The sequence below is a fragment of the Microcaecilia unicolor genome, chromosome 2 (assembly GCF_901765095.1).
Source record: "Microcaecilia unicolor chromosome 2, aMicUni1.1, whole genome shotgun sequence".
Taxonomy (NCBI): domain Eukaryota; kingdom Metazoa; phylum Chordata; class Amphibia; order Gymnophiona; family Siphonopidae; genus Microcaecilia; species Microcaecilia unicolor.
This window is the reverse complement of record NC_044032.1, coordinates 356,500,267-356,526,627: the sequence shown is the minus strand read 5'-3', so window position 1 is coordinate 356,526,627 and position 26,361 is coordinate 356,500,267. Positions and strand designations below refer to the sequence as shown.

Genomic DNA, 26,361 nt, shown 5'->3' with positions numbered 1-26,361 from the left:
GCTACCTGAGTCCGCTTTTGTAAAAGGGAACACAGACTACAGGCCTGAGGGCGGTGCCCAGCCCCCAGACACTGAAGACACGACGCGTGCCTGTCAGTGAGCGAGATTACCCGGGCGCACTGGGTGCACTTCTTGAAGCCGCTGGAAGACTTCGATGTCATGGGCGGAAAAATCGCGCCGGCGAGATCAAAACTCGAAATGACGAAAATGGCACCGCAAAAATAGGGGGAAGAAAAACTTCGGCCGAGGCCTAAATAGGGCCTACCCCGACGATGAAAGAAAACTTACCGGGGCAAAGACTGGAAGTACGGGAAGGGAGAAAACCATAAAGGTCTCCTTCCGACACCTTTTTTTTTTTTTTTTTTTTTAGAACAAAGTCGATAAACGACGCGCGAGGTCAACTTTGGGGCGCGAACAGCGAAACACGACCGTACCGAGCGCGGACAAAAGAAGACTGGCCGGCACGAGCCGGTTCGGGCGGGAAGACGGCCGCGCATGCGCGGTGCGCATCGGCGCGAAAGGACTAGCAAAGGACTTTGCTAGAAAGTGTTCCGATTGGAGGGGCTGCCGTGGACGTCACCCATCAGTGAGAACAAGCAGCCTGCTTGTCCTCGGAGAAGTACAATTTACAGGACACCATTTGCGATGAGAAGTACAACTCAATTAGTTATGGGAATATATTACCCCAGCTACACAAAGGTGCTCTCTGGGTCTGAGTCTTTAATGTTATATTTTACTATTCAAAGCCAATTAGTAGATATAAATGATTCATGGGAAACCAATGGGGTTATTTGCGATAGATTGGTTTCCCATGGAGAGAGCAGCCTAACCGTCTCTCTAGCTTGAAGTAGGAAGTACACTCATTTTTATATGTCTACTCAGGATACAGATAATATGACAGTAAGCACACCTGATTTGATCTATGTTAATGTCATAGTTAACACTGATTGGCTATATGGTAATGTGTGTTTACTGGAAAAGCTAGCAAAAGACCACCCCTTACTGGAAGACTAAGCCACCTTCTTGCAAGACCCCTCATTTCTACATTTTTGATCACATCTTCCTCAAAACATTTTCTGTGATACTTGGTCATCTTCCCATGAAGCCATCTTTGTTCTGTTTATCAAGAACATCTGTGACCACCATATTGCTACATCTTCTTGAGGAGCCATTTTGTGCTGTTTTTCACTAACACATCTGTGGCCACCATGTTGCTAAACAATGTTACTCTGTCAGTTAGACCCACACCCTTGCGGTTTTCTGTTTGTTCTGCAGTGTCCCAATAGCTTATATGCCTTTGAGCAACACTGAAGTTCAAGTCAGAGGCACAGGCCTATAAGTTTTTATCTCATTTTAAATCCTGAACCAAAGTCAGGCCTGGGACCCAATAACAATATTATTCAGCTTCCTTAAGGCTAATGAAGGGGATCTGCTACAAAGGGTTTGCCCCTGGACATGCACCTTCAAAAGCACATCAGTAGCACCACGTTACAGCCTACTACTCTTTAAAGACAATTTTAGCTATGATGATGTCTACTAGAGGAGTTAGAGCTCACTTTTCCAGCAATACCAGAGGCATGGTAGGATTTCCTGGAGACTTTACCTGTAGGTGAAAACAGGCTGAATGTCCCATAAATGGCAAAGATAGATTAAGATCAAGGCTGGAGGGGGCTCCAACGGCAACTCCAATAGTTGGAAAGTAGGACTGGTGCCAGACAGATTTCTACAGTATGTACCCCAAAATTGGTGGAGAGAGAGAGAGATTAAGTATGCCAGTGTTTAATCACGAAGAGGAGGATCCTGAGCAGAGTGGCAGACACAACTCTGGCCACCGTCTTGAGCAGACTGGACAGACTGTGCAGGTCTTCATCTTCTGACATCTTATATAATAAAACGCACCTCCAACATTCTGAAGCTGACTGCATGGCTGAGGCATTCCTGCTCTCTGAATCCATCTCCTGAATTGACATCACGTACTTCCAGGTTCGTCACAAGCAGAAGTGACCAACCACACGAGGTTTCTCGGCTTCAGAATGTTGGAGGTGCATTCTATTAAATAGGATTGGTCAGTTCCTTGAAGCACAGCCAGAGCTCAGCGTCCTGCACAGTAACACTCAGACACCAGAGAGAGAGGGGGGGGGCCTGACACCAGAGAGAGGAAGGGAGGGGGGCCTGACACCAGAGAGGGGGGGGAGTTATCTCTGTCACACACACACTCTCTCTCACACACACACTCTCTCTCTCATTCTCACAAGCTGTCTCTCACACACTTTATGTCTCACACTGTATCACATTCACTCTCTATGTGTCACACAGTCACTCACACACTCTCTTGGTCTAATACTCTTAGTCTCACAGAGAGTCTGTGTCTCACACACACTCCCTCTCTCGCACACACTGTATCTGTGTGAAACACACTCTCTCTCTCACACTGTCTCTCACATACGCACTTGCACACACTCTCATTCTCACACACAGACTCACTCTCTCTCTCACACACAGTCACTCTCACATACACTCTCTCAAACATACACACTCAGAGGAAAACCTTGCTAGCGCCCGTTTCACTTGTTTCAGAAATGGGCTTTTTTTTACTATATTACTATGTTTTGTTCCATTGTGATACTACTCTGTTTTCTTCTTTTGCAGTACTGTTTCTATTGATGGGGTCCCATGGAGTGTTGTTTAGGAACAGATAATGTACCTTCCTAATCTGCCCCTATTTCTCTAGGCTACTTCAACATCTCTGAGCTCTCAGTTCCGAGCATTCGACAAGTAGAGTGGTGTTTCCTTAAATTCATAGGAAGATTTAACTATCATTAGCTAAAGAGTAAAGGGTCATGGATTTAATATACTGCCTTTCTGTGGTAAAATTAAAGAGATTTGCATTTACTATATGCAGGTACTTTCTCTTTCTCAAGTGTATTCACAACCTTAGTGCTGTACCTGCAGTAGGGTGCCCAGGGTCACAAGGAGCTGCAATGGGAAACAAACCCAGTTTCCCAGGTTCATAGCCCACTTGCACTAGCCATTAGGCTACTTTCTGCCCATAACATAAATCAGTGATGGTAGACATGTACCATATTAGTGGTGGTGATGAAAACTATCTGAATTCAAGAGAGATGGGACAAGTACATACGAGTGATAGGGAGAGGAAATGACATGGATGGGCAGACTGGATAGGCCATATGGTCTTTATCTGCCTACATTTTTCACTCCATGGTGAGACTTCACATTGAGCACAGTGCACAATTCTGGTCACCACATCTCAGGAAACATATAGTGCAATTGAAAAAGGTACAGAGGAGGGCCAATGTAACACCAATTTTTAAAAAGGATTCCAGGGGTGATCTGGGAAATTACAGACTGTTAAGACTGAGTTCAGTGCCAGGTAAAATAGTGGATACTATTATCTCTCTATATAAAAGGCAAAACCAACGTTCTATGAAGCCTCCAGCCGGAAGTGTGAAGGGGGCGAGATATCCGGATTCCCTATGAGTGTCTGCCCCGCCCTCTCTGTAACACAGTCAGTGAAGGAAAACAGCAAAGCACGAAATCAAATCGCTGGCTCTGTAACAGTGAAGGACTCAGAGGGGGGAGGGGAGAGAGGCCAGATGGCAGGGACACACACACTCCCACATGCACACAGAAGAAAACATTGCTAGCCCCCGTTTCATTTGCATCAGAAACGGGGCTTTTTTTACTAGTAAAGAATAAAATCATGGAACACATAGACAAACATGGTTTAATGGGACAGAGTCAGCATGGGTTCAGTCAAGGGATGTCTTGTCTCACCAATTTGCTTCATTTCTTTGAAGACGTAAATAAACAACGTGTGGCTAAAGGTGTAGTGTATCTAGATTTTCAGAAAGCTTTTGACAAATTTCCTCATGAGAGACTCCTAAGAAAATTTTAAAAAGTCACAAGATAGGAGGCAATTTCCTCCTGTGGAATAGGAATTGGTTACTGGACAGAAAACAGAGGGAAGGGTTAAATGGCCATTTTTCTCAATGGAGGAGGGTGAATAGCTGCAGGGATCTGTACTGGGACCAGTGCTATTTAACATATTTATAAATGATCTGGAAACGGAATGACGAGTGAAGTGATTAAATTTGCAGAAGACACAAAACTATTCAAAGCTGTCAAAACACATGCAGATTGTGAAAAATTACAGGACGACCTTAGGAAATTAGAAGACTATGCATCCAAATGGCAGATGAAATTTAATGTGGACAAATGCAAAGTGATGCACACTGGGAAAATAATCCAAATTATAGTTATCTGATGCTAGGTTCCACCTTGGGAGTCAGCAGTCAAGAAAAGATCTAGGTATCAATTAAAGAAATACGTTGAACTCTTCTGGAGTGGAGGCGTAACCAAGTGGTTAGTGCAGCAGACTTTGATCCTGGGGACCTGGGCTCGATTCCCACTGCAACACCTTATGACTCTGGGCAAGTCACTTCATCCCCCACTGCCCCAGGTACAAATAAGTATCTGTATATACTATGTAAACCACTTTGAATGTAGTTGCAAAAACCACAGAAAGGCGGTATATCAAGTCCCATTCCCTTCCCTTCTGCCCAGTGTATGGCAGCAGATATTAGCAATCAAAACGATAAAGGGGATGGAACTCCTCTCGCATGAAGCAAGGCTAAAGAGGATGAACGCATCTATTTGGATGTTAAGATCTTTGCTAAAGTCCTTCAACTTAAGTTGGAAAGGGTAGTGTGTCGCATGGGTTAACCAAAGATGTATATTGAGTGTAGTGTTGGCACCAGACATTCCAAAGGCATTTGGATACGGTGGATTGGGTTTACTTGTTCTATGCTCCGAGGCAATTTAGAGTACCTTAAGAATTTGTAGAATAGATATGATTTTTGTACTAATATCTGCAAGCACAAGTACTGGTCAATGGTAAAACTTTGCAATCCTTTCATGTTGGAAAAGGGACCAGCAAGCCTCTTGATTAATCTGGCTATTTAACATTTAGCACAGGTGGTATGGAAATTGAGTGAGATGCATGGAATCCAAGCAGGCAGGCAGCAGGATAAAATTTGCTTTATGCTGATAATGTATTAATATTTTTCAACAAGGTTCAGTCACTGTCTCCTAAACTGGAGTTGCTGCGAGCATTTGATAAGGTATCAAGAAACAAGGACATGTCTGAGGTATTTCCTTTGGGCCTTGGAGTGTACATCCTGAAGTGACTCCAGGTGTTTAAGGTGAAAAAATAGGGCTTTGTGTATCTCAGTGTCATGGTTATAACCAAGGGTTGTGTATCTTTTCCAGAAGAATTTTTTCCCAGTCATTCACAGAATTAAAAAAGACTTTAGGGAGTGGAGTATGTTGTATAGGAAATTTTTAAAATAAATAAGAACTAACCTTCTGAAAATGTATATTCTACCATAATTACTATACCTGTTTTAACACATATCATATCCCCCCAAAGATTTTGCAGATCTGAACTGGCACGTAAATAGTTTTATATGGAGTAATAGGGTCTCTAGTATTTAGATGAAAATGTTATTTCAGTCTAAAGATAGTCAGGGTATGGCTCTTTCTGATCTGTAAAATTATTACACAGCAGGTCATCTGACTTGTATTCACCAGTATTTAGTGAGGTGAGCTGGGGTATCCTTACTATAGACTGAAGGGGTCATGGGAGAAAGAATTAAGCTGTGTTATTGATGGTTCACCCAGGTCTGCCCAAAGTCAGAGTCATCACTAGGTGTAGTCTCAGTAGAGAACACACCCTTGAATTTGGAGGACAGGATAAAAGGTGAGTTGGATGGGCTGTATGGATTTTTCTGCTTACGGTCCTGATGAGAAATCCAACTTAGCAGCATTTACCTTGTTACCGGACATGGCATTGTGGTGGGTAAATGGTTAGAGATTCTAGGGGCAGCTATGGCAGGATATGATATTCAAATCATTCAATGGACTGGCTGGGGAATTTTATCTCCCTGTTCAAACTAGATATTTGTATCTAGCTTAGGGTTGAGTTAAGGTATATGCATGAGAAGCCTATAGAGAACTAGAGATGGACGAACACTGAGTCACACGCAAGCTGGTATCTGATAGGGTTGTGCACAGGCAAAAATCTGGGGTTCATTTTTACACTTCTTCCAGATTTTCAGGCATTTTTTTTTCAGTTCATTTTAGACATTTGTTTTAAATAATTGTTTTAACACACATTAGAACTCTTAACATATGCAAATGAATTGTATGCATATTGATTCATCGGTTAGCACATGTTAAATCAATTCTGCACACTAACAAAATAAATGAGCACTCATGAGTGTAGATGTCCCTAGTAGTTGCAGATTCTACTACATACTATTCCCAGTAAAACAATTTTATACATATTCCTTTCTGAACAGCAACAAACATCTTTATAGTCTGAAATGATTATGCAGCTTTCCTACAACCTTACCAATGGAAGCATTTTTTTCAATGAACCCAAAGTCCTGTAAGAGCTTCGAAAGTCATGGCCCCATTCTGAGATGCAGTGAGCTTCATCGATAGCAATCAACGTTATGCCTACAAGAGAGATCAGTAAAACATCCAATGGTTTTCTGGTTTATCTCAATATTGGGTAAAACAGTGGGTATTGGGTTTATAACCTATGATAATGTAATGGGCAAAGGGTTAAATAAATTATAACATTTACTAAAACTGACCTCAAGCTATTTTTGGTGAGATGAGGAATTAAATCTTGTAAAGATGAGTACAGTAACTAAAAGCTCCATAAGACAATACACACTGAATAAACAATTCTATAAGTTGACGCCTAATGTTAGATGCCAAATGTGCGCATAAGTTAAAGAATATCAGCATTTATGCCTATTGCTGGCACCAATAATTGGCAATGCTAGGTGTAATTCCATAGAGTAGTGCCAAAATCACTCTGTACACAAAGGCGGAGCATGGGCGTGTCACCAACATGTGCAACTTATATAATACTTCTACAATGCTATCAGTTGCATGCATTTTTTTTTGTTACATTTCTACCCCGCGCTTTCCCACTCATGGCAGGCTCAATGCGGCTTACATGGGGCAATGGAGGGTTAAGTAACTTGCCCAGAGTCACAAGGAGCTGCCTGTGCCTGAAGTGGGAATCGAACTCAGTTCCTCAGTTCCCCAGGACCAAAGTCCACCACCCTAACCACTAGGTCACTCCTCCACCATTGCACAGCACACTTCAGTATGTCAACTTACATTAACCACTATCTTGTTGTAAGTGGGTGTACTTAAGTTTCGATGACCCAACGTGCATTGTTGTGACTTAAAGACCTGGGGCTCTGCTTACTAAGGTGCAAATGCGTTTTTAGCGTGTGCTAAAAATTAGTGTGCACTAACCATGTACAATGTTATGGGCCTCTAGTGCAGCTTAGTAAACAGGGTCCCTGGTTGTCTGAATGCTGCTACAGAAAGTAATGCTTACTATAGTTGGAGGTTCTTAAATGTTTACTTATTCTATTAGTCAAAGCTGTGGTTGGGATTATCAACAGAATGGCTAGCATTTTTACATGCAATTACAAATTTTAAAAAATTAAAAATTTGTGAGATAGCAGTGGTACCTATGCTGTAAAAATGATGATCCTTTTTGGATTGTTTGAATGAAAGATGGCACACAGGAGATTTTGAGCCTCTTTTCTGTACAAAAAAAAAAAATTCTATGATGCCTGCTTTGTGAAACTTTAGTTTTTATGAATAATTTTGTTAATTATAGAAAATACTAATTGATCCATAATATATTTTGTGATCTCTTAATGTTGATCTAAATTTGGTTGAACATTGTTCTTTCATTTGTACTTATATACAGCCATTACATTTAATAAAAGCCTTTTCTTTGAGTAAACCAGACATCACACAAAGGAAGCTTTGTAAAATTAACCTCAGCATGTATTAATGAAACATCAAATATATAAACAGCAAGTGACCATACTCACTTGCAAATGCGCAGTACAGACTTCCCTCTCTGTCCCGCCCTCGCGTCAAGACGTCAGAGGGTGGAATAGAGAGGGAAACGGAGTCGAATTGTTGGACGCCGCCACTGCCGCCTGGAAAGGAACATCGCGCAAAACAACCTCTACCCTCCCTCCCGCCCCTCCGTATCCTCCCGCCCCCCTCCGCTGACCTGACAGCGCCTCTCACCTCCATGTGGAAGCGCTGCAGGCAGCAGCAGAGCGATCTGCTGCTGCCTGTAGTGCATTCACACAGAGGTGAGAGGCGCTGTCAAGTCAGTGCAGGGGGCCCGGCACGGAGGGGGGAGGGAGCGGCGGCGATGAGGGTAGCTGGACATGGGGGGAGGGCAGGGGGGAGAGGCCATGGTTGCTGGACTTGGGGTGAGAGCAGGGCACAGAGGAGGGTTGCTGGACATGGGGGAGGGGGGAGGCCAAGGGCAAGAGGAGGGTCGCTGGATATGGGGGGGAGGATCGGTGGATGGGGTGAGGCCAGGGGAGAGAGGAGGGCTGCAATACTCGCCCGTTTTTACGGGCTTAACGGCTAGTATGTACATATTTTTAGTTTTGTGGGCTTCACTAGATTTTCAAAGGGAAAAGTATGCATATACTGCTTTGAAAAAAAAGATGCCAGGAAAACAATGTGCATATTTACACCTGCTATTTGGTGCAAAATATTTTCTGTGAAAAAAATGACATGCGTGCATTTGAATTTTCCTAAGTATGCCATCTATAAGTGTAACAGCGCTGCGTAACCCTGGTAGCGCTATAGAAATGCTAAGTAGTAGTAGTAGTAGTGTAAACCCCTAACAGTGAGCTCTGGGAAGGCCTCTGCTCTCTGTGGATAGAAGTACGTGCATACAGGTTGTGCATACACACTTTTACCTGCATATGGGAGAAGCAATTTTGTAAAAGTCCAGTTCCAGAACCATTTTGTTCTTGAAGTAAAAAGTAGCCCCACCTACCAATAGTATTATCCAGCTGCTGAAGCAAAGACACATTTCCTGAACAGAATTCTGGAGTCATATACACAACTCTGTAGAGACCCCTGTGAAAAACCAGCATTGCATTAAATAGGCATACAACACACTGATCTCTACTCCCATTTAGTGATGTGAAGGGCTGAATGCTTTTGTCCCCAGAAGTGGAAAAACTGAAAGTACTTCTTTTGACATGTTTTTTCTTTTAGAATGTTATATAAAATGCTTTTCAAAGCAAGTTTTTCAATATCATCTCTCCATTACTCTCTCAAAATGCTTGCGAATAACTATGTAATATAAGGTACTGAAAATGACATTTCCCATCTTGTGCAGAATATTGGACTAACTTAATAAATCTGTGACTAGTTTTCAAAAGCTAAGTTCTTCAGCAGGTCAATAAAGAAACAGCACAGTTACATTAGGTTTAAATAGAAGAGTCAGATGAGCCTTAGGTTGGCTACGTATATCATTACAGCTCACTAAATAGAAAACATGAGGGAAAAAAGGGTGACAGTTGACTGTGATAAAAACGTTTAAAGTTCATAACATAAGACTATAAGAATTGCCATACAGGTCAGACCCAAGGTCCATCTAGCCTAGTATCTTGTTTCCTACAGAGGTCAGCTCAGGTCACAAGTACCTGTAAGAGTTCCAAAAAGCAGCAACATTCCATGTTACTTTTTTTTTGTTGTTGTTACATTTGTACCCTGCGTTTTTCCAACTCATGGCAGGCTCAATGCGGGTTACATGGGGCAATGGAGGGTTAAGTGACTTGCCCAGAGTCACAAGGAGCTGCCTGTGCCTGAAGTGGGAATCGAACTCAGTTCCTCAGTTCCCCAGGACCAAAGTCCACCACCCTAACCACTAGGCCACTCCTCTACTTAACTCTAAGGATAACCAGTGGCTTCCTCAGGTCTGACTTACGGAAAAATTATGTCTTACCTGATAATATTCTTTCCTTTAATCCTACTAGAACAATGGGTTGTGTATGTCTACCAGCAGATGGCGATAGAGAAAAAAATAGTTCCTTAAGTGTACCATGCAGCCTGGAATAATCAGTAGTTTGATTAGTCAAGCAATAGTGCTTTCATCATAGACAGTAAAGAACATGGACCATGGTAAAGCCAAAAGGCTCACTAGTGTTAGATCAAATTTATAACATGGCTCATACTCGTCTGACATGCATACATCACACTGAGTCAGGATATGTGTGACAAGAAAGAAACTGATATAGGAATAAAAGAAAGCAGCTCTGTGGAGATGTAGAGCACCTAAGGATAAATCAGACAGGGAGGGGTTCTGGATTGGTCTGGTAGGACTAAAGGAAAGATAATTATCAGGTAAGACATAATTTTTCCTTCCTTCACATACATGCCAGACAAATGGGATGTAGCAAAGCAGTGTTCAAATAGGGAGAGATGAAAGCATCGGAAAAGCATATCATAATCACAGGCAACCAGAACCTCTCTCCTGGAAAAAGAAAGCTGGATAATATGGAAAGCATAGCGGATGAAGACCGAGGCCACAACATGTATATAGTAACTGGGATGTTACCAACTTGTATCTCTAAGAGACATGAAGTGTCATAAGAATGATGCAACCCAGAGCAAGCAACATTTGAGAACGGAGAGGCTCATGTGTAGAGAAACTCTAATCTAACCCCAAAAAGGGACTACAGAAAGGGAGTTATTCAAAAACCAGTAGGGCCTATATGCACCTTTTAATCAAAGAAACATACTGAAATGCAGAGCTGAAGTTCTGCACAATATGCAGAGACAAAGCCACTGTGAGCATAAAGCCATAGGGAGTCAGCCGAACCAAGAGGGCTTCAAACTGAAGATGAACAAAGGCTTGGCACAGAAGAGAACTGTGGCTCGCCATAGGCCAAACTCTGTAGACACAGGACTAGCTGTCATACAAAGCCAGCTAGCACCATTCTCCACAGGAATGGCTCAGCAATGCTCTACAGATCAACATGAAGCTCACTCTCCACAGCCAGAACCAGATACCAGAGAAGACAGGAAGTAACAGATGCTAAGGACAAGCTGAGGCCGAGCGCCCAAAATGGACAGCATCTAACCTCTAGAGATGGTGTTATTGTCCATGTGCAGAAATGCATGCATGGTGTACCTCCAGAGGTAGAACAGTGATTCTCATCCAAATATGGAGCTGTGCCCCAGATCCAGAGACAGCACTGTGCTCCAGCACGATAAGGAGCAGCATTCCATAGCCAGAGATGGAACTGAAATGCACCTCTAGAGACCATGTCTTGGAGAACTTCCAAGATGTAGCCCTGATGAATACCTAGAGGGAAAATGCACTCCACCTCCAGCAATGTAGTCATGTTTCACGTCCAGAGAAGGTGTGCCCCTTATTGTAAGATAAAGCTATGTCCCAAAGCCACTGGTGAAGGAAGACTCACATGCAAGAATGTAACGAAGCTGAACATTCAAAGAAACTGCATATGGAGAGAGGAAACCATGCTCTACCTTCAGAGATGAATCCATGCTCTCCAGAGATGGAGCCATGCTCCACATGTAGAGATGGAGCTATGCTCAAGAAACTGAAATGGCACTATCAATAGACTCAGAGATGGAGCTATGCTCTAAATGTAGAGATGAAGCAATGTTCCAGATTTAGAAATGGAGCTATACCCTACCAGCCAAAATGGAGCTATGTTCCACAATCAAAGAGCTATACACTGCCTCCAGAAAAGGAACCATGTTCTACCTTCAGAGATGGAGCTATGTTCTACCTTCAGAGATGGAGCTATGTTCTACCTTCAGATATGGAGCTATGTTCTACCTTCAGAGACAATGCTAAGCCCTATCTTCAGAGATAGTGCCATGCTCTACCCTCAGAAATAGTACTCTGCACTTCTCAGAGATAGAGCTGTGCTGTACGTTCTAAAACAAAGCTATGCTCTGCATATTGCAATGGAGCCATGCTCTCTTGCAGAGGTGGTGCTATACTCCAAATATAGAGATGGAATTTAGAGTTATATTCAGATATGTCTACGCCAAACATTTTGAGATGATTCCATGCTCCACATACAGAATTGGAGCATTGCTCCATGTTCAGAGATGGAACTATGCTCTACCCTTAAAAAGAGAGAGAGCCATGCTCTACATTCAGAGATGGAGCTGTGCTGTACTTATAGAAATGGAACTAAACTCTACCTTCAAGAAGAGTTTAGGTTGCTTGAATGCTCTTGTATGTTCTACAAACATACAAGACTCGGGTGAGATCTCATTTAGAATATTGTGTACAATTCTGGAGACCGCACCTTCAAAAAGATATAAACAGAATGGAGTCGGTCCAGAGGGCAGCTACTAAAATGGTCACTGGTCTTCGTCATAAAGCATATGAATTCAAGACAGGTTGGGACAAGTACACAGGATCTGTAAGGAAGTGATAGGGAGAGTAGATGGCATGGATGGGCAAACTGGATAGGCCATATGGTCTTTATCTGGCAAAATTTTTTATGTTTCTAGAGAAGGAAGCAGAAACTGACCCAGTGGATATCTGTTGAGAGAATCTCACAGATCGTAACATAGCAAGGAAAAATGAGCTGGACAGCAATGGTAAAAAAACATTAGCACACCTGGGCACAAGAAATAAACAATAGTACAGGGCCACAAACTGCCCACGGGAAAAAATTATATACGTAGCAGTTAGGCCAGAAACTCTGCGTCAGAACCCAGTGGAACTACCTGGAAAGAGGGGCAGCCTGCCTAGAAACTAATTAAAAAATAACATACCAATGAAACAAGCAGCCATGAAGAAAATACCACCAACACCATTATGGCACAGGATAGGGTTGTAGGCAGAACTCTCACCCCTCAATTTAGAAAACAAATAGGGCCACTCATATCTGAGAAGAAGCCAGACTAAGTGTGTCTCAATCCAGGGAACCCAGATGGCATCTGAAGGAGCGGGTGCTGTAGAGATTCACTGTGATCCTGAGTTTTTGCCAGTCCCTATGGGAAAAAGGAAGCTGAAATTGCGGACTTACCCTCCCAGACCGCTGAGTCACCCTAAATGGTTCAGGTATCTCTGCAATCTTGTAGAGTGAAGCTGAGAACAAAAGGTTTGGTATCTTTGGAGATCCAGAAGCTCCACATGACAAAGTTTGGATGGAAGTGTCGCTAAGTCCAGCTACCCTGACTGCTCTGCTGCAACCCAGAAGTACCTCTCTCCTGGTGGCATTACTGAACATCCAACCCCAGCAGGCCAAGGTACTGGGTTCAGCTATGGGGACACCACTGGTGGTATCTTTCTCTATTGTTGGAGGAAGAAGTGGACTTATGGGGGTTGAGTGCCCCCCTCCACGGCCGCCTCTGGGTTCATCGATGCCTTCTGCAGGGCTGCAGTATTTAGAGAAATCAGCAATGGTTAGTTTAGAGACCTTGTGGGAAATACTGTTGACTTTGGATAATTCACTTCAGGTACAAGGAGCACAAAAGGTAGAAGATATTTCTATGTAGTGTTTGGCCCATGTTCAGGCACGAAGTCAAAAAGCTGCAAGAATTCAAATTCTGGGGACAAAGGTTGGTGGACTTCAAGATTTTAGAGTGATTCAGAATTATTATTTTTTTTTAATTTTTGCACTATTATCCAAAAACAAGTTTCAGTTCAAAGTGGCTTACAATTTACGGTCTGGTCTAAATTACTGCCACCCTTCCTGCTGGTAAAAGTATGTGACTTTCAGGATATATCGTATTGCATTAATTGCAGCTGCTCTTTGCCTCCCCCCCCCCCCAATCGCTTAGTCTAGCTTTGTTTTATTCTTCTTATTGTGAAGAGACATTCAATGCCCTTTCACCTAAAGTTACTAACATGCACTACCACATTAGCATGCACTACCACTACTAGCACGCTCTATTAATAACTAGGTCTCAATGCATTAAAAAAACGACTCTTTCTTGCAGATCCTCTGAAATTTCTTTTGATCATGGCAGGAGTTCTCACATACTTTAAAATGAAGACCAAACTCAAAACCTTTTGGACCTTTGGATGTGACAAGATGCTCAGACTTAGAGGCAGATGCAGCAACCAAACGTAAAAAAATCTAAATCGTTAAAGTCCCTAACGATTTTAAAATAACGAAAAATGCACCAAAAAAAAAAGTCACACATGCTGGAATCGGTATTGAAACGTACAATGTATCAAAGAATCACAATACACATCGTTAATCGGCCCCCAAATCATGCGCAGAGCAGCCAAGCGTTATGTTAGCTGCTCTGCGCATGCCACAAACAGTCAAATCACAAGCACATGGCAAATTGAATTGACACATAAAAAAATAAAACTAAAAAAAGGATCGGGAGGGGGCAAGGGCGCTCATCAGGAGCGTCCTGTACGGACGGCCTTGCCCCCCCCCCCCCCCCGCCGCTGCTCCCCACTTTCCGCCGCTCCCCCACCCCGAAAAAGCAAAATTGTAGCAGCCCCTGCCCCCCTCCCTTCCTCACTACTCTCAGCTCCGCCTCCCGACATCCTCCGTCTGTGCCCCGCCCCCTTTGGGGGTCGTCGCCGCCATTCCCCTTCTCCATCGGGCCCCCCTCCCTCTTACCGGGCCCGTGCAGCGCCTCTGTCCGAAGGCGCTGCACGGGCAAGAAGAACGCTGAATCAGCTGATGCCTGCCTTCGCGATAGAGCGTCTTTCTCCTCCTGGGCCCGCCCCTGTCTGACGTCAGTAACCTACGTAGGTTACTGACGTCAGACAGGGGCGGGCGCAGCAGGAGAAAGACGCGCCATCGCGAAGGCAGGCATCAGCTGATTCAGCGTTCTTCTTGCCCGTGCAGCGCCTTCGGACAGAGGAGAGAGGCGCTGCACGGGCCCGGTAAGAGGGAGGGGGGCCCGATGGAGAAGGGGAATGGCGGCGACGACCCCCAAAGGGGGCGGGGCACAGACGGAGGATGTCGGGAGGCGGAGCTGAGAGTAGTGAGGAAGGGAGGGGGGGCAGGGGCTGCTACAATTTTGCTTTTTTGGGGTGGGGGGAGCGGCGGAAAGTGGGGAGCAGCGGCGGGGGGGGGGGGGGCAAGGCCGTCCGTACAGGACGCTCCTGATGAGCGCCCTTGCCCCCTCCCGATCCTTTTTTAGTTTTATTTTTTTATGTGTTTTCTGAGGTCCTTTGGACCAATCACAGCGCTTTTAGCTCTGCTAATGCGCTGGGATTGGCTCAAAGTTTGTTTATTTTTTCACTTAACACTTTTTCCTGGCACAGAGCTGTCCTAACGAGAGGTCCAGACCTCTCGTTAGTTTTCCTGCCTTTTTCCTGCGTAAAGGCAATCGGAAAAGGTTAGTGCATGTCGTTTCAATGGGGTTTTCACACTAATTGCTCATCTCCATTCCGTTTTCGTTAGCTGCTACTGTCGTCGGAAAATAGGCTTAAGTGCATGGAAAGGATCGGAAATTCTTCCCCGAGGGCTCATTTAACGATGAAAAACGTTTAGTGCATCTGCCTCTAAGTCATGTGGATTTACTCTACAGAGTGGTTTACTTATTACCCAGTTATTTAAGGAAACTAGTGGTTCACTTGCAATTTCACACATTGATTCTGTTCCTACCTTGTACATTATTGTGTCTCAAGAAGCAAATAATTGCTTAATTTATACACTTTTTATTGCATATAAGACTTGTTTCAATTAAATAAGAGTGTTGTAGTTAGAACTTATAATTTTCATTTTTATCTTTTGGGATTCACAAACTTTCCTCAGCACCATATCGTGACAAAACATTTATGAATAAAGAAACAGAAGAAAAAAATGACTGACTTACTCTTTTACATCTTGAATGACATTTTTGGACTGGGCTGATCCAAGGAAACATGCAGGAATGTTTGACATTCTACAACGAAAAGAAAGTACCATGATTTCCACAGCCTAGCATGGTGCACACCCACAAACACTAAACAGTTAAAAATCTATATACAGTATTAGATTTCTCTGTCTTTCTGCTTGAGCTGACACCCCACTTATGCTCTTGATCACACCTCTAGCATTGGAACTTAATCTGTCACAAGCATGTGCACACTCTATACCCGTGCATACCTCTAGGCTTCAATATAAAAAGTGGAAGAACAGCCTGGTAAGAACCAGGGGAGTCAGGGTTCAAATCCTGCTTTTTTCCCCCACTGATGCTCCTTGTGATGTTTAACAAGTTAATTCATCCCCTCTTACTTCTTAACTTTGGGTTTCGAAAGACAGATAATTACATCTAAAATCCAAATCACTGAAAATGACTAACTTGCAGTAACTTTGGGCAGTGCTGTGTGGTTCAGCTTTTCTACATATGATTGAGATACATAAAGATCAAGTATGTTTATCCACTATGGGAGGGAAGATGAAGACAGAAACTGAGAGATGAGGAGATTAAAGGAATGGCAATATGGTTACTAGCCACAAATATTGTAAACATGAAAACTAGGCATATATCTTCATCCAGATTAACATGATGAGCAATATATCATTGTACATTTTCATAAACAAACCAAGCTGCTTGGGTGAGCAATTAAAAAACCTGAAATACAAAATAAGCAGAACACAGATCTTCATCTATCCATGTACTGTCTACTGATAACTCAACAGTAGCCAACCACCTATTATTAGTACTGACAAAGTTATGTCAAACACATTCCTGTATTTAACCAGTATGGAAAACAATTTACTTGTAGCAGTCCAGGTCAACCCCCTCCTTCTTAACTTTCTCCTTCTTTCATTCATCAATCCTTCGTGTCTCCCCCTCAAAGGGAGTAGAAGACAGGGGATTCTGGAAATAGGCCCCCAGAGATCTCTCCCTCCTACAACCCCCTCCCTGCTCTTCTCTTCCTCAATAACAACCAGGAAACATTACCAACATTTTCTTTTTCTCCCCCCTCCAAAGAAATCAGTTTTTGGGACATTTCTCTTTTACAGCCTTTTTTTTTGGGGGGGGGGGGGGTTCTCAAATTTTATTGAAAATATAAACATCATACAGCAAATAAGCCGATAATAGAGATACAGAATGTATAACACAGAACTCCCCAATCCTGTGCCTGCCCCCAAATCCCCCCCCCCCCCAACCCCATGGTACAACATTGTGATCAGATTTAAAATGCATGATATTGGATCATGTCATGGATAATTTGCGCAGTGGTGACATTTCCAACCTATTAAGGCAGAATGAACAGCATTGGATCTATCGATTACAGACTGTTTCCCCACAAAGTCTGAATGGACCAACAGAGTGGGATGCTTTTTATTAGCTCTTTGGGATTGATTGTTTTTGTTTTTTGATTGGTGGAGACCTTTGGCGCTTGTCAGCGTTTTTTAAGTCTGGTTGTCTTTTTTGTAAAGTATACATAGTATTTGGTTCCTCCTCCTGAAGCAGGCAATGAAACAAGGGGGCCCTTGTCGGGGATTAGGATGTTAATCGAGGCTGTCTGAGACCAAGAATAACTGGACTGACGAAAACAGAATGAAAGACACATTTAAGAAAGCATCTGTCAGATAAATTTTTGGCTTGTCTTTATCATCCTTTGGAACTATAAATTTTCAGTGAAACATTTTTGTAAGATTTAGTAAAAAGGACACTTTCAGATTATTTTTGTGTTTATTTAACGATAGTGAATGTACTTTCTTCTTCAGTAGTTTTTTCTTCCAATTTTTGGGAGTTCTTTCCCACTAAAGTTTTTATAATTCATTACATGGAGCCAATGAGAGAAGACTGATGAGAGATATAAGAGTGTGTTCAAGTATATACTTGAAAAGCAGCTTCTTTGTAGGCAAATTTCAAAAATGTTTGATGTGTAAGCAATGCCATGCCTGCCAGGAATAATGCACTGTGGTTATCATGGCAATAAGATCTACGACAGACTGCCAAAAATCTTGAATCTTTGGGCATTGCCACCAGATATGATAAAAGTCTCCAATCATACCAGTCTCACCAACACTGTGCTGTGCCCAGCTTGAAAATTTTGTAAAGATGATCCAGTGTACAGTACCACCTATAGAGAATCTTATAGCCATGTTCAACCATGGGGACGACTACAGACACTTTTATTAATTTTTTAAAGATTTTTTCCCAGCAACATATTCATATGATTGGTGGATGTCAGTTTCACACTTGACTGTATAAGTCAATATAGGAGTAGTGTAAGATAGAAAAGCCTGATAAAGACAAGATATCACTCCTCTATGTGGACCTCATCTCAATGTTCGTTCGAGCAAAGTTTCACGCAAAACAAGTTCACTCCTAGCTTCTCTGGTTATCAAATCTCTTATTTGTCTTTTTTTTTTTATTAAACTTTTCAAACTTCTAACAAGCATATACTTGTTTTGGCAATACACCAAATCAAAAGAATATAAAGATACACTAATAAAAAGACAATTTTCCTTCCCCAAAATTAACATACTATTCAATTGTTGCTTTCTTAGATCACTATAAATGGGGAGCATGTACAGATTTATAGAAGATTATCAGCGGAATATGCAAACTAAATTAAAGGTTACGCGTGATGACTTCTAATCTTTTATAGCCCAACATTATTAAAGTTGTTTAGAATCTAGAAAACTCTAACTGTTCAGGAACAAAAAAACTATATTTAATATCAGCAAACCGGATTAAGCACTTGCAAGGGTATGCAAGAAAAAAAGTCCCTCCCATTTTCAAAACTTCTTGTTTCATTTTCAGGAAATCTTTTCTCCGATCTTGAGTTTGTCGAGTTACATCCGGATAGATCCAAATTTTCCCCCCACAAAAAGGGGTCTTAGGCAATTTAAAATATAGTCTCAAAACTGCATCTAGATCTGAGACCCAGGTATTTTGGGGAAGTTCAGTAAGCGAAGATTTAACCGCCTATTAAAGTTCTCTATCTGTTCAATCCTCATTAATATCTTTTGCCACTGCAGCTTTAAATTCTTGAAGATGGTCTAATTCTTTTTTTCATTTGAGTATCTTTTGTAATTAATTCCACTTTCAACGACTCTACATTGTTAATCAGTTCTTCAAATTTTAAATATATAAAGAATTTACCTCTCCAGAGGACTTTTGCAATGTGGAATCCATCTGATTGAGCGTAGTCCAAATTTTTCCTAGATTAATCTCCTTTGCTTCTGCCGAGGCCTCAAGTGTAATTTGAGCCTTGTCTATCAAGCTCTTTTCCTGTGTTGAAGTCCCCCCACCAGGAATGCCTTTTATCCCCACTTCAGAGGTTTGAAGGCTTTCCGTCTGCGACGCCACCAGAGCTGGGAAGAGGGGAACGTTGGATAGTGAGGGCGGAGAAAGAGATGTTTCACTTCCCTGCTGAGACTCCGCTTCTCCGGAAGCCTCTGCTATGGGACTTTCCGTCCTCTTCTCATTCTGAGAAGTCCTGGCGAGGAATCGATCCAGGCTCTGTTGGGTCGGGGATGACGATGAGGTAGGTGGAGGAATAAACCTCACCGAGCCTTTTCTTTTAGTGTGAGGCATTTCAAAAGGAAAATATTCAGAGGAAAGAAGCCCAACCTCAGAGCTCTGTGTATCCACTCGCTCAGTCACGCTGCCATCTTGACACACCCCCCTCCCAAATCTCTTATTTGTCTACATGCAAAAAAAGTCATGAGGGCTCAATCCAAATTCCTCTTGGAGATCCTCCCAGGAGACAAATTCCCCATCTTCCCATATTTGCCCCACGGTCTGAAGGGAGTTATCTGTCCATTGATTATAGTGCCCCGAGGATTCCCTCCCTCCCATGTACACCATAGAGCCACGGCTTAGGCGAACCTTGCAGCCATGCTATTATTAGCCGGAGTTGAACTGCCTTATGAAACAACTCCCATACCACAATGCTTCTGTTATAGTACCCTCTGATTAACCCTAGAGGGCTTTTTAGATCATATATAATGAAACACCATCCGTTTAAGTTTTTTAAAAACTTTTTAGAGATTGGAATGGGAAGGGCTAGAAAAGATACAAAAGTTTAGGCAGCAGAATCATTTTATCAGAATGAATCTGTCCTAGCCAGGATAATCTAAAGCTTCCCAAGGATCAAATTCCTCCAATAACTCCTGGAGATACATTGGGAAGTTAAGGGCAAAGAGGTCAGAGATAAAGTGAGACAAATGCACTCCTAGGTATTTGATGTGGTTACCCATCAAAAAGGATGCTTGCTCTGCAGTTCCTGTTGTAATATAGGGGGGATAGTTAGACTAAGAATCTCCAATTTGGTCATGTTTGTATGAAACCCTGACACCATTCCATAAGCATTTAATGAGTTAATCACCTGTGGTAAAGACACAGTGAGGTCTGCTAAGGAAATCAAGATGTCGTCAGCGAACAACATTATTTTATGTTGTTCCCCCTGCAATTAATCCCCATAATAGCCTCATTAAGACAAATGGATTGCGCAAAAGGCTCAATAGAGAGCACAAATAACAGCGAAGGATTGTGCTCAACTGTGTCTGGTGCCTTTGTACAATTCAAATTCTAACGAGTAGACACCATTGATGGATAAGGAAGATAGCGGCTAGTTGTACAGTGAACATATCCATCCCAAATAGGTAAAGGATATACCCAATTTCTTTCTGCTTCCCCTGTCATCTATCAGAATGTAAGCTGCCTAGACGGAGTAAATCTTAAATAAAACTAGAAAATTGATAGACACAGCCCGTATATATGAGTCTGGAGAATAGGGTCACCCAGCCAAAGGTCAATTCGGGAATATGTACCATGAGTATGTGAGTAGAAGGTATAATCTCTATCACGGGGGTGAACAAGTCACTAAAGATCTCCCAGATCTCAGTGCGCAAGAAAGCTTTGTAGTCCCTTTCCATCCATTTAGATCTCATAAGTTTGGAAAATGCCTCATCCTGCAGCTCAGCAGAACTAAATCTCCAAAAGGGTTTGTTATTAGTAGTGACATTACCCAGAGTTGGAGAAATGGGAGTGTGGTCAGAAAAAGACCTGCCTAGAATGTCTGCATTAAATACAAAGGGAATCTGGGAAGATGAGATTAAAAAGTAATCAATACAGGAGAAACTATTGTGGGGGGGGGGGGGGGGGGGGAAGAAAAAATGTATAATCTCTTTCTTTGGGGTGAAAAAGGCACCAGGGGGGGTCAGATAAACCAAGGGATGTTTTTAAGTCTGTTATTTTAGTTAGAAATTTAATCATCCTAGGAGGACAGGAGGATTTCCTATCTAAAATGAGATCTTGAACTTGATTAAAGTCACCTCCTAATATGACCTGGGAGCTTCCCATAGCAATAATTTCAGTAGTAATGTCATGAAAGAATTAGGGGGAGTCCGTGTATGCGGGATACAGATTAACCAGAAAGAAACAGCAGTTATATAATTAATATCCAATAAAATCCATCTGCCATAAGTATCACAAGCTTGTTTTGTAATGGTGACTCAGGAAGCAATCTATGGATTAGTATTGCTACACCATTGTGTTTCTGGGAAGCAGGGGAAAAACCAGCAACTTGAAAAAGTTTCTTGCAACTTTGAGCTATCAATTGTATTTAGATGGATTTCTTAAAGCAAAATTATCTCAGCATTAAAGCTTTTACAATACAGAGATAACTTTTTTATTTTTATAAGGTTATTTAGGCACTGAGCATTTATTGAGACAATTCGCATAATACATATAAAGCTGATACCAATGCATCTAAAAATAGGTATTGAGCACAGACAGTATCAACAGTAGAAAGTTAGGAGAAAAATACTTGCATGCAGCTTAAAGGGAGATTATGTACAATGGATGCCAAACAAGGAAACCATAGAGGTAAGCTGTAAACACAAGCACTCTGGAGCACAGCAGCTGCCATGCTGAGAAGAGAAGTAATGGAGGTCCAGACACATGGAAGCCAAACCCCCCTAGTAACAGACTACAAGAGAGAGATTATAACCAGGAAAAGTACATATAACATAGCTCTGAGAGAGTGAAAAAGTAATACCAAAATGGAAGGTAATATCAGAAGCCTAAATGAGGAAAATAATAAACCTAGGCCCATTTAGAAGTAAATCCCAACAGTCCTCTGTTGGGGATTACTTCTAAACAAGTGAGGAATTTGCATTACACAGAAGTAATAAAGCCAGTAGATTGAAAAACTGTAAGAAGCATAGGATCTACATCATATACAACATATGTATTCATAACATGCAACAGTAAAAATCACAAGATACATCTATGCAAGGCAGACATAAAGGATGTTAAAGATATCCCAGATTAGTAACTATACGAGTCCAGAAATGCAGTCAGCGCCCTAGGATCATCAAAATTGCGCGTAGAATTATTATAGGTGACCCTCATACAGGCTGGATAAAAAAGCCCAAATTGAGCCCCCATTTCCTTGAGGCGATCTTGGTGATCCAGGAAGGCTTTCCATTTCTGGACTACCCAGACTTTGCTCAAGTCTGGGTAGAGGGAGAGCTTCATCCCCTCATGAAGAAGAGAAGCCTTTAATAGAGATTTTTTTTTTAATTCAAGATTTTATAACAAGTAGTTATACAGTAAGTATTCACATAACATTCAACAGACTATAATTATAGTAACAATACGTTAAGAAATAAATAAATGAAACTGTTTGGTGATTATATCACTGCGTATTGAATAAGGTGTAATGGGTATAATTAAGTAAGTAAATAATATGCATGACTTTTTATTTTCATTTTCACAAAATTTCTCCAAAGGAAGCCACACGTTCTGTATGTGGGAAAAATTATGAAAACGTAAGGAGTTTGCCGACTCATATTTCCTAATAGCACATAGATAAGATCACCATTCTATAAAAATGAGCTACATAAGTACTTAGAATTGTCTTTCCAATGAAGAATGACCATATGGGAGGCTATGGTCAACACAGTTTGAATAATTTGAATAAACATTCTTGAATAATTAAATCAGGACATGAGGAGCATAGAATGATGAGGCTATGTTATTTGAGCGGGATTTTCCACTGGAATGATTGAAGTTATCCTTCCCAAACTGCTGACCAGAAGAGCTGAACATTAGGACATTGAAATAAAAGATGATGTAAGTCTCCAGGATCATTACAAAACCAACTTGCAGAGGAGGTGTTTGTAGTAGAAGAGAATTTTGTTAACTTGAAGGGAGTCCAATATGCCTTATGAATGATGTAGTACGAGGATTGTGTAATGGAGACCAACATAGTGGGTCGCGTAGTTTTCATCCAAAATGTTTGCCAATTTATATGCCCTTGATGACCCAAATCTTGCTGCCAGGCAGACTGTAAAGAGAGGCATAAATTGGAGGTAGCTTGTTGAATACAATGGCAAATTTTTGAACCAGTCTTTGTTGTAGATAAAAGAGATTGGTGTCAAACTGAAAATTTAGATGACAAAGGATCATAATTCATTATATCTATAGTGTTATTGATGGTTATTTCATTTTTTGAAGCATAAGTGGAACCAGTGGATATCTTAATATTTTGATGATCATGGGTGCAAGAACCTTTGGTGTGCAGGTCTGAATGACGGCAAGTGATGGGCCCACTCAATTTCAATCAGCAGATAGTGGGGGTATGAGCCTGGGTCCACCTGTCTGAAGTGCACTGCACCTACTACTAAACTACTCCAGGGACATGCATGCTGCTGTAATGGACCCGAGTATGACATCTGAGGCTGGCATAGAGGCTATCAAGTAATGTTCTTCAACACACTTTTGGGGGGTGGGAGGGGGTTAGTGACCACTGGGGGAGTAAGGGAAGGTCATCCCTGATTCCCTCCAGTGGTCATCTGGGGCACCTTTTTGTGCCTTATTTGTAATAAACACAGGTCTAGCTCAAAACGTCTAAGTGTTAGTCCTGGACGTTTTTACTTTGTTCAATTATGGCTGAAAGACGCCAAGTCTTAGGAACGTCCAAGTCCTGCCTTGAACACGCCCCTGGCATGCCCCCTTGAGATTTGGACGTCCTTCTGATGGACTTCAGAGAAAGACATCCAAAAAGAGGTTTCGATAATACTGATTTGGACGTTTCTGCAAGATAAACGTCCAAATGCTGATTTATGTCACTTTTTGGACGTCTATCTCTTTTGAAAATGAGCCTATCTGGGTGCTAACTTGAGGCCAAACAGCAAGATGTGGTACTAGTAGTGGTGTTTCCATAGTCAAAATCTCAAATACCTCCTGTAACTGGAATGTATCCGTACATGGTTGTAGGCATCCTTTAAGTCCTGAGGTCACAGCCAATCTTGTTCCTGAATCATGGAAACAGGTTGCCTAGGGAAACCATCCTTAATTTTTACTTTGCAGTTATTTGTTCAGGCCCCTTAGTCTAGGATGGATAGAATGGAATCCCCCCCCCCCCATTTTCTTTGGGACCAGGAAGAACTTGGAATAAAATCCCTTCCCTTCTTCCCCTGATGGAATGGGCTTGACTACTTTCGCCTGTAGAAGGGAAGAGAGTTCCTTTGTAAGCAATTACTGGTGCCAAGAGCTTAACCTCAACAATCTCTGTGAGCAATTTGGTGGCGTGGCTTCCAAATGCAGTATGTAACCTGCTTGAATTATTTTGAGAACCCACTGGTCTGAGGTTACAAGGAACCACCTTTCTTGGAAAAAAATTTCAGTCTGTCTCCTATGGGTAGGTCATACAAAATAGTCACTTGTATGGCAGCTAAGCTAATCTTTGCTACGACTGGGGAACTAGTTGAACGTTTTCTGCTGTCATGGACCAGAGTAAGAGCTCTTGGGATACTGGGGTGGATGCGAGGAATAGCTTAGAGAATATAATAGGCCTTCCTTTGGCCTCCACCAGAGTACCTCCTGGAAGAGGAGGATGAGCCAGGAGGGACTGGGGCAGTGACTTGATGGTATGAGAAAGTTTCTTGATGAAGTGTGTAACTTCTTCCACCTTGTCACCAAAAAGATTGTGCTCCCCCCGAATCAACTGCCTGGGCTTAAGCTCGATGGAGGCTGTCATGCCTGCTCTGAGTTCTTTGAGGGATATTGGCCCTCATGGTGCAACTACTTCTCGCTTCAAAGAGGACCAATGCCAGTGCTTCTTGGGGGTCTCTTAGTGTCAACAAGGACGAGATCAAACCTTTCCTTGCCCTCGGAGTGGGATCAGATGATACTCAAACGTTTTGGCTGTTGCAGATGCTCAATGTCGAGAGAGAGGGAGACCTTCTCAATGGCAGTGTGTCCCCAGTGTCTGATGCTGCTCTGGGAGCCATGGGGACTGATGCCGTCTATGCTGAAGTCAATGGACTGGTCTTCTCAATGCCAAAAAGAAGTATTGAGAAACAGCACAAACTGTTTCCCAATACTTCTTCTTGACATCTGAAAAAAGTTTACAAGAAGGATTATGATCAGGGCACAAACATGGCAGGCACCAGTTATGACAGTCCATAAGGACATAGTTCTGGAGCACTGGGAGTTTTTTGGTACATGACTGGAAAAATGGCCAAGGTGAAATCAAATAATTCAATTGTGAAAAAAATTCAGCCCCAGATGGTAAGCTTGAGACCTAAGGGGACCTAGTGAGAAACAGCAATCAAAGTCCAAACAGCAAAAAGAAGTACCAGGAGACGTCACAAGTGAGACAAAATCTTTAACAGTACACCATATGTGTTGTACATAAATCTTATACTGTTGACCCGACACAGGCCGTGTTTCAGCACGAAGCGCCTGTGTCAGGGGTCATTCAATTGTAATTGCCTAGAATGAAGAAACCAGCCAAAAAGCTGAATTCACATCCAATGTTGACTAAAATCCTTGCAAAATGAATACAAAATCTTCCTTCTTTCTCTACACAAGAGCACAGTGTCCCTCTTACTCCTCCTACTAGCAAAACGCAAAAAAGCCTAGTGAGAAATGGCAAAAAAAAAAAAAAAAGAAAACCACTGCCAAAAAACCTGACTGGAAAAATAAAGAAGGGAAGGGGGAAAAAAAGCACTGTCTCCAGGCAAAGACTTACACAACTGTAATGAAAAATAATAATGGGAGTGAAATTTCTGAGAACAAACCAAAAATGTGAGCAAGAAGGCGCAGGCATGCTCAGTAAGTTGCTTCTAAAAACAGAACACTGGGGAGTGTCTCCACATTGGGGCTCCATCGGTGACATCACCCATCAGTGTGGATTTTTCATCCTGGTCTTATGAGCCAACTTTTCAAAATGATTTGAGGGTGCTAATCCCTATGAAAATTACCCCTCCATGGACACAGTCAAGGAGTTTGCTCAATATTGGAGGGTGCGCAAGTACCCACAGCACCCACAAAGCTGGCTCCTATGATCCTGCTTGTCCTCGGAGAATATGCCATGACCCATATACTGCCTGCTGGAGTGCGGTGCTGGGACTGCCTCCTTCTCAGCTATGATGCAGCAAGTTAGCACCTGTCAGTGTAATGCATGAAGCAGCAGCATGGTGAAGAGTGCAAGATAAAAGACCTTTTTAGACCATTTATGGCCCACAGGCCTTATGTTTGACACCCCTG

General features: G+C 42.3%; 1 protein-coding gene across 1 annotated transcript in view; it reads right to left on the bottom strand.

The window, feature by feature from the left end:
• Window positions 1-26,361, bottom strand: part of WRN (WRN RecQ like helicase) — a 442,993-nt gene that overhangs the window by 277,332 nt on the left and 139,300 nt on the right. The window contains 3 exon segments of the mRNA XM_030194495.1: window positions 6,434-6,540; window positions 8,930-9,012; window positions 15,724-15,792. Coding sequence (XP_030050355.1) covers window positions 6,434-6,540; window positions 8,930-9,012; window positions 15,724-15,792 — 259 coding nt within the window.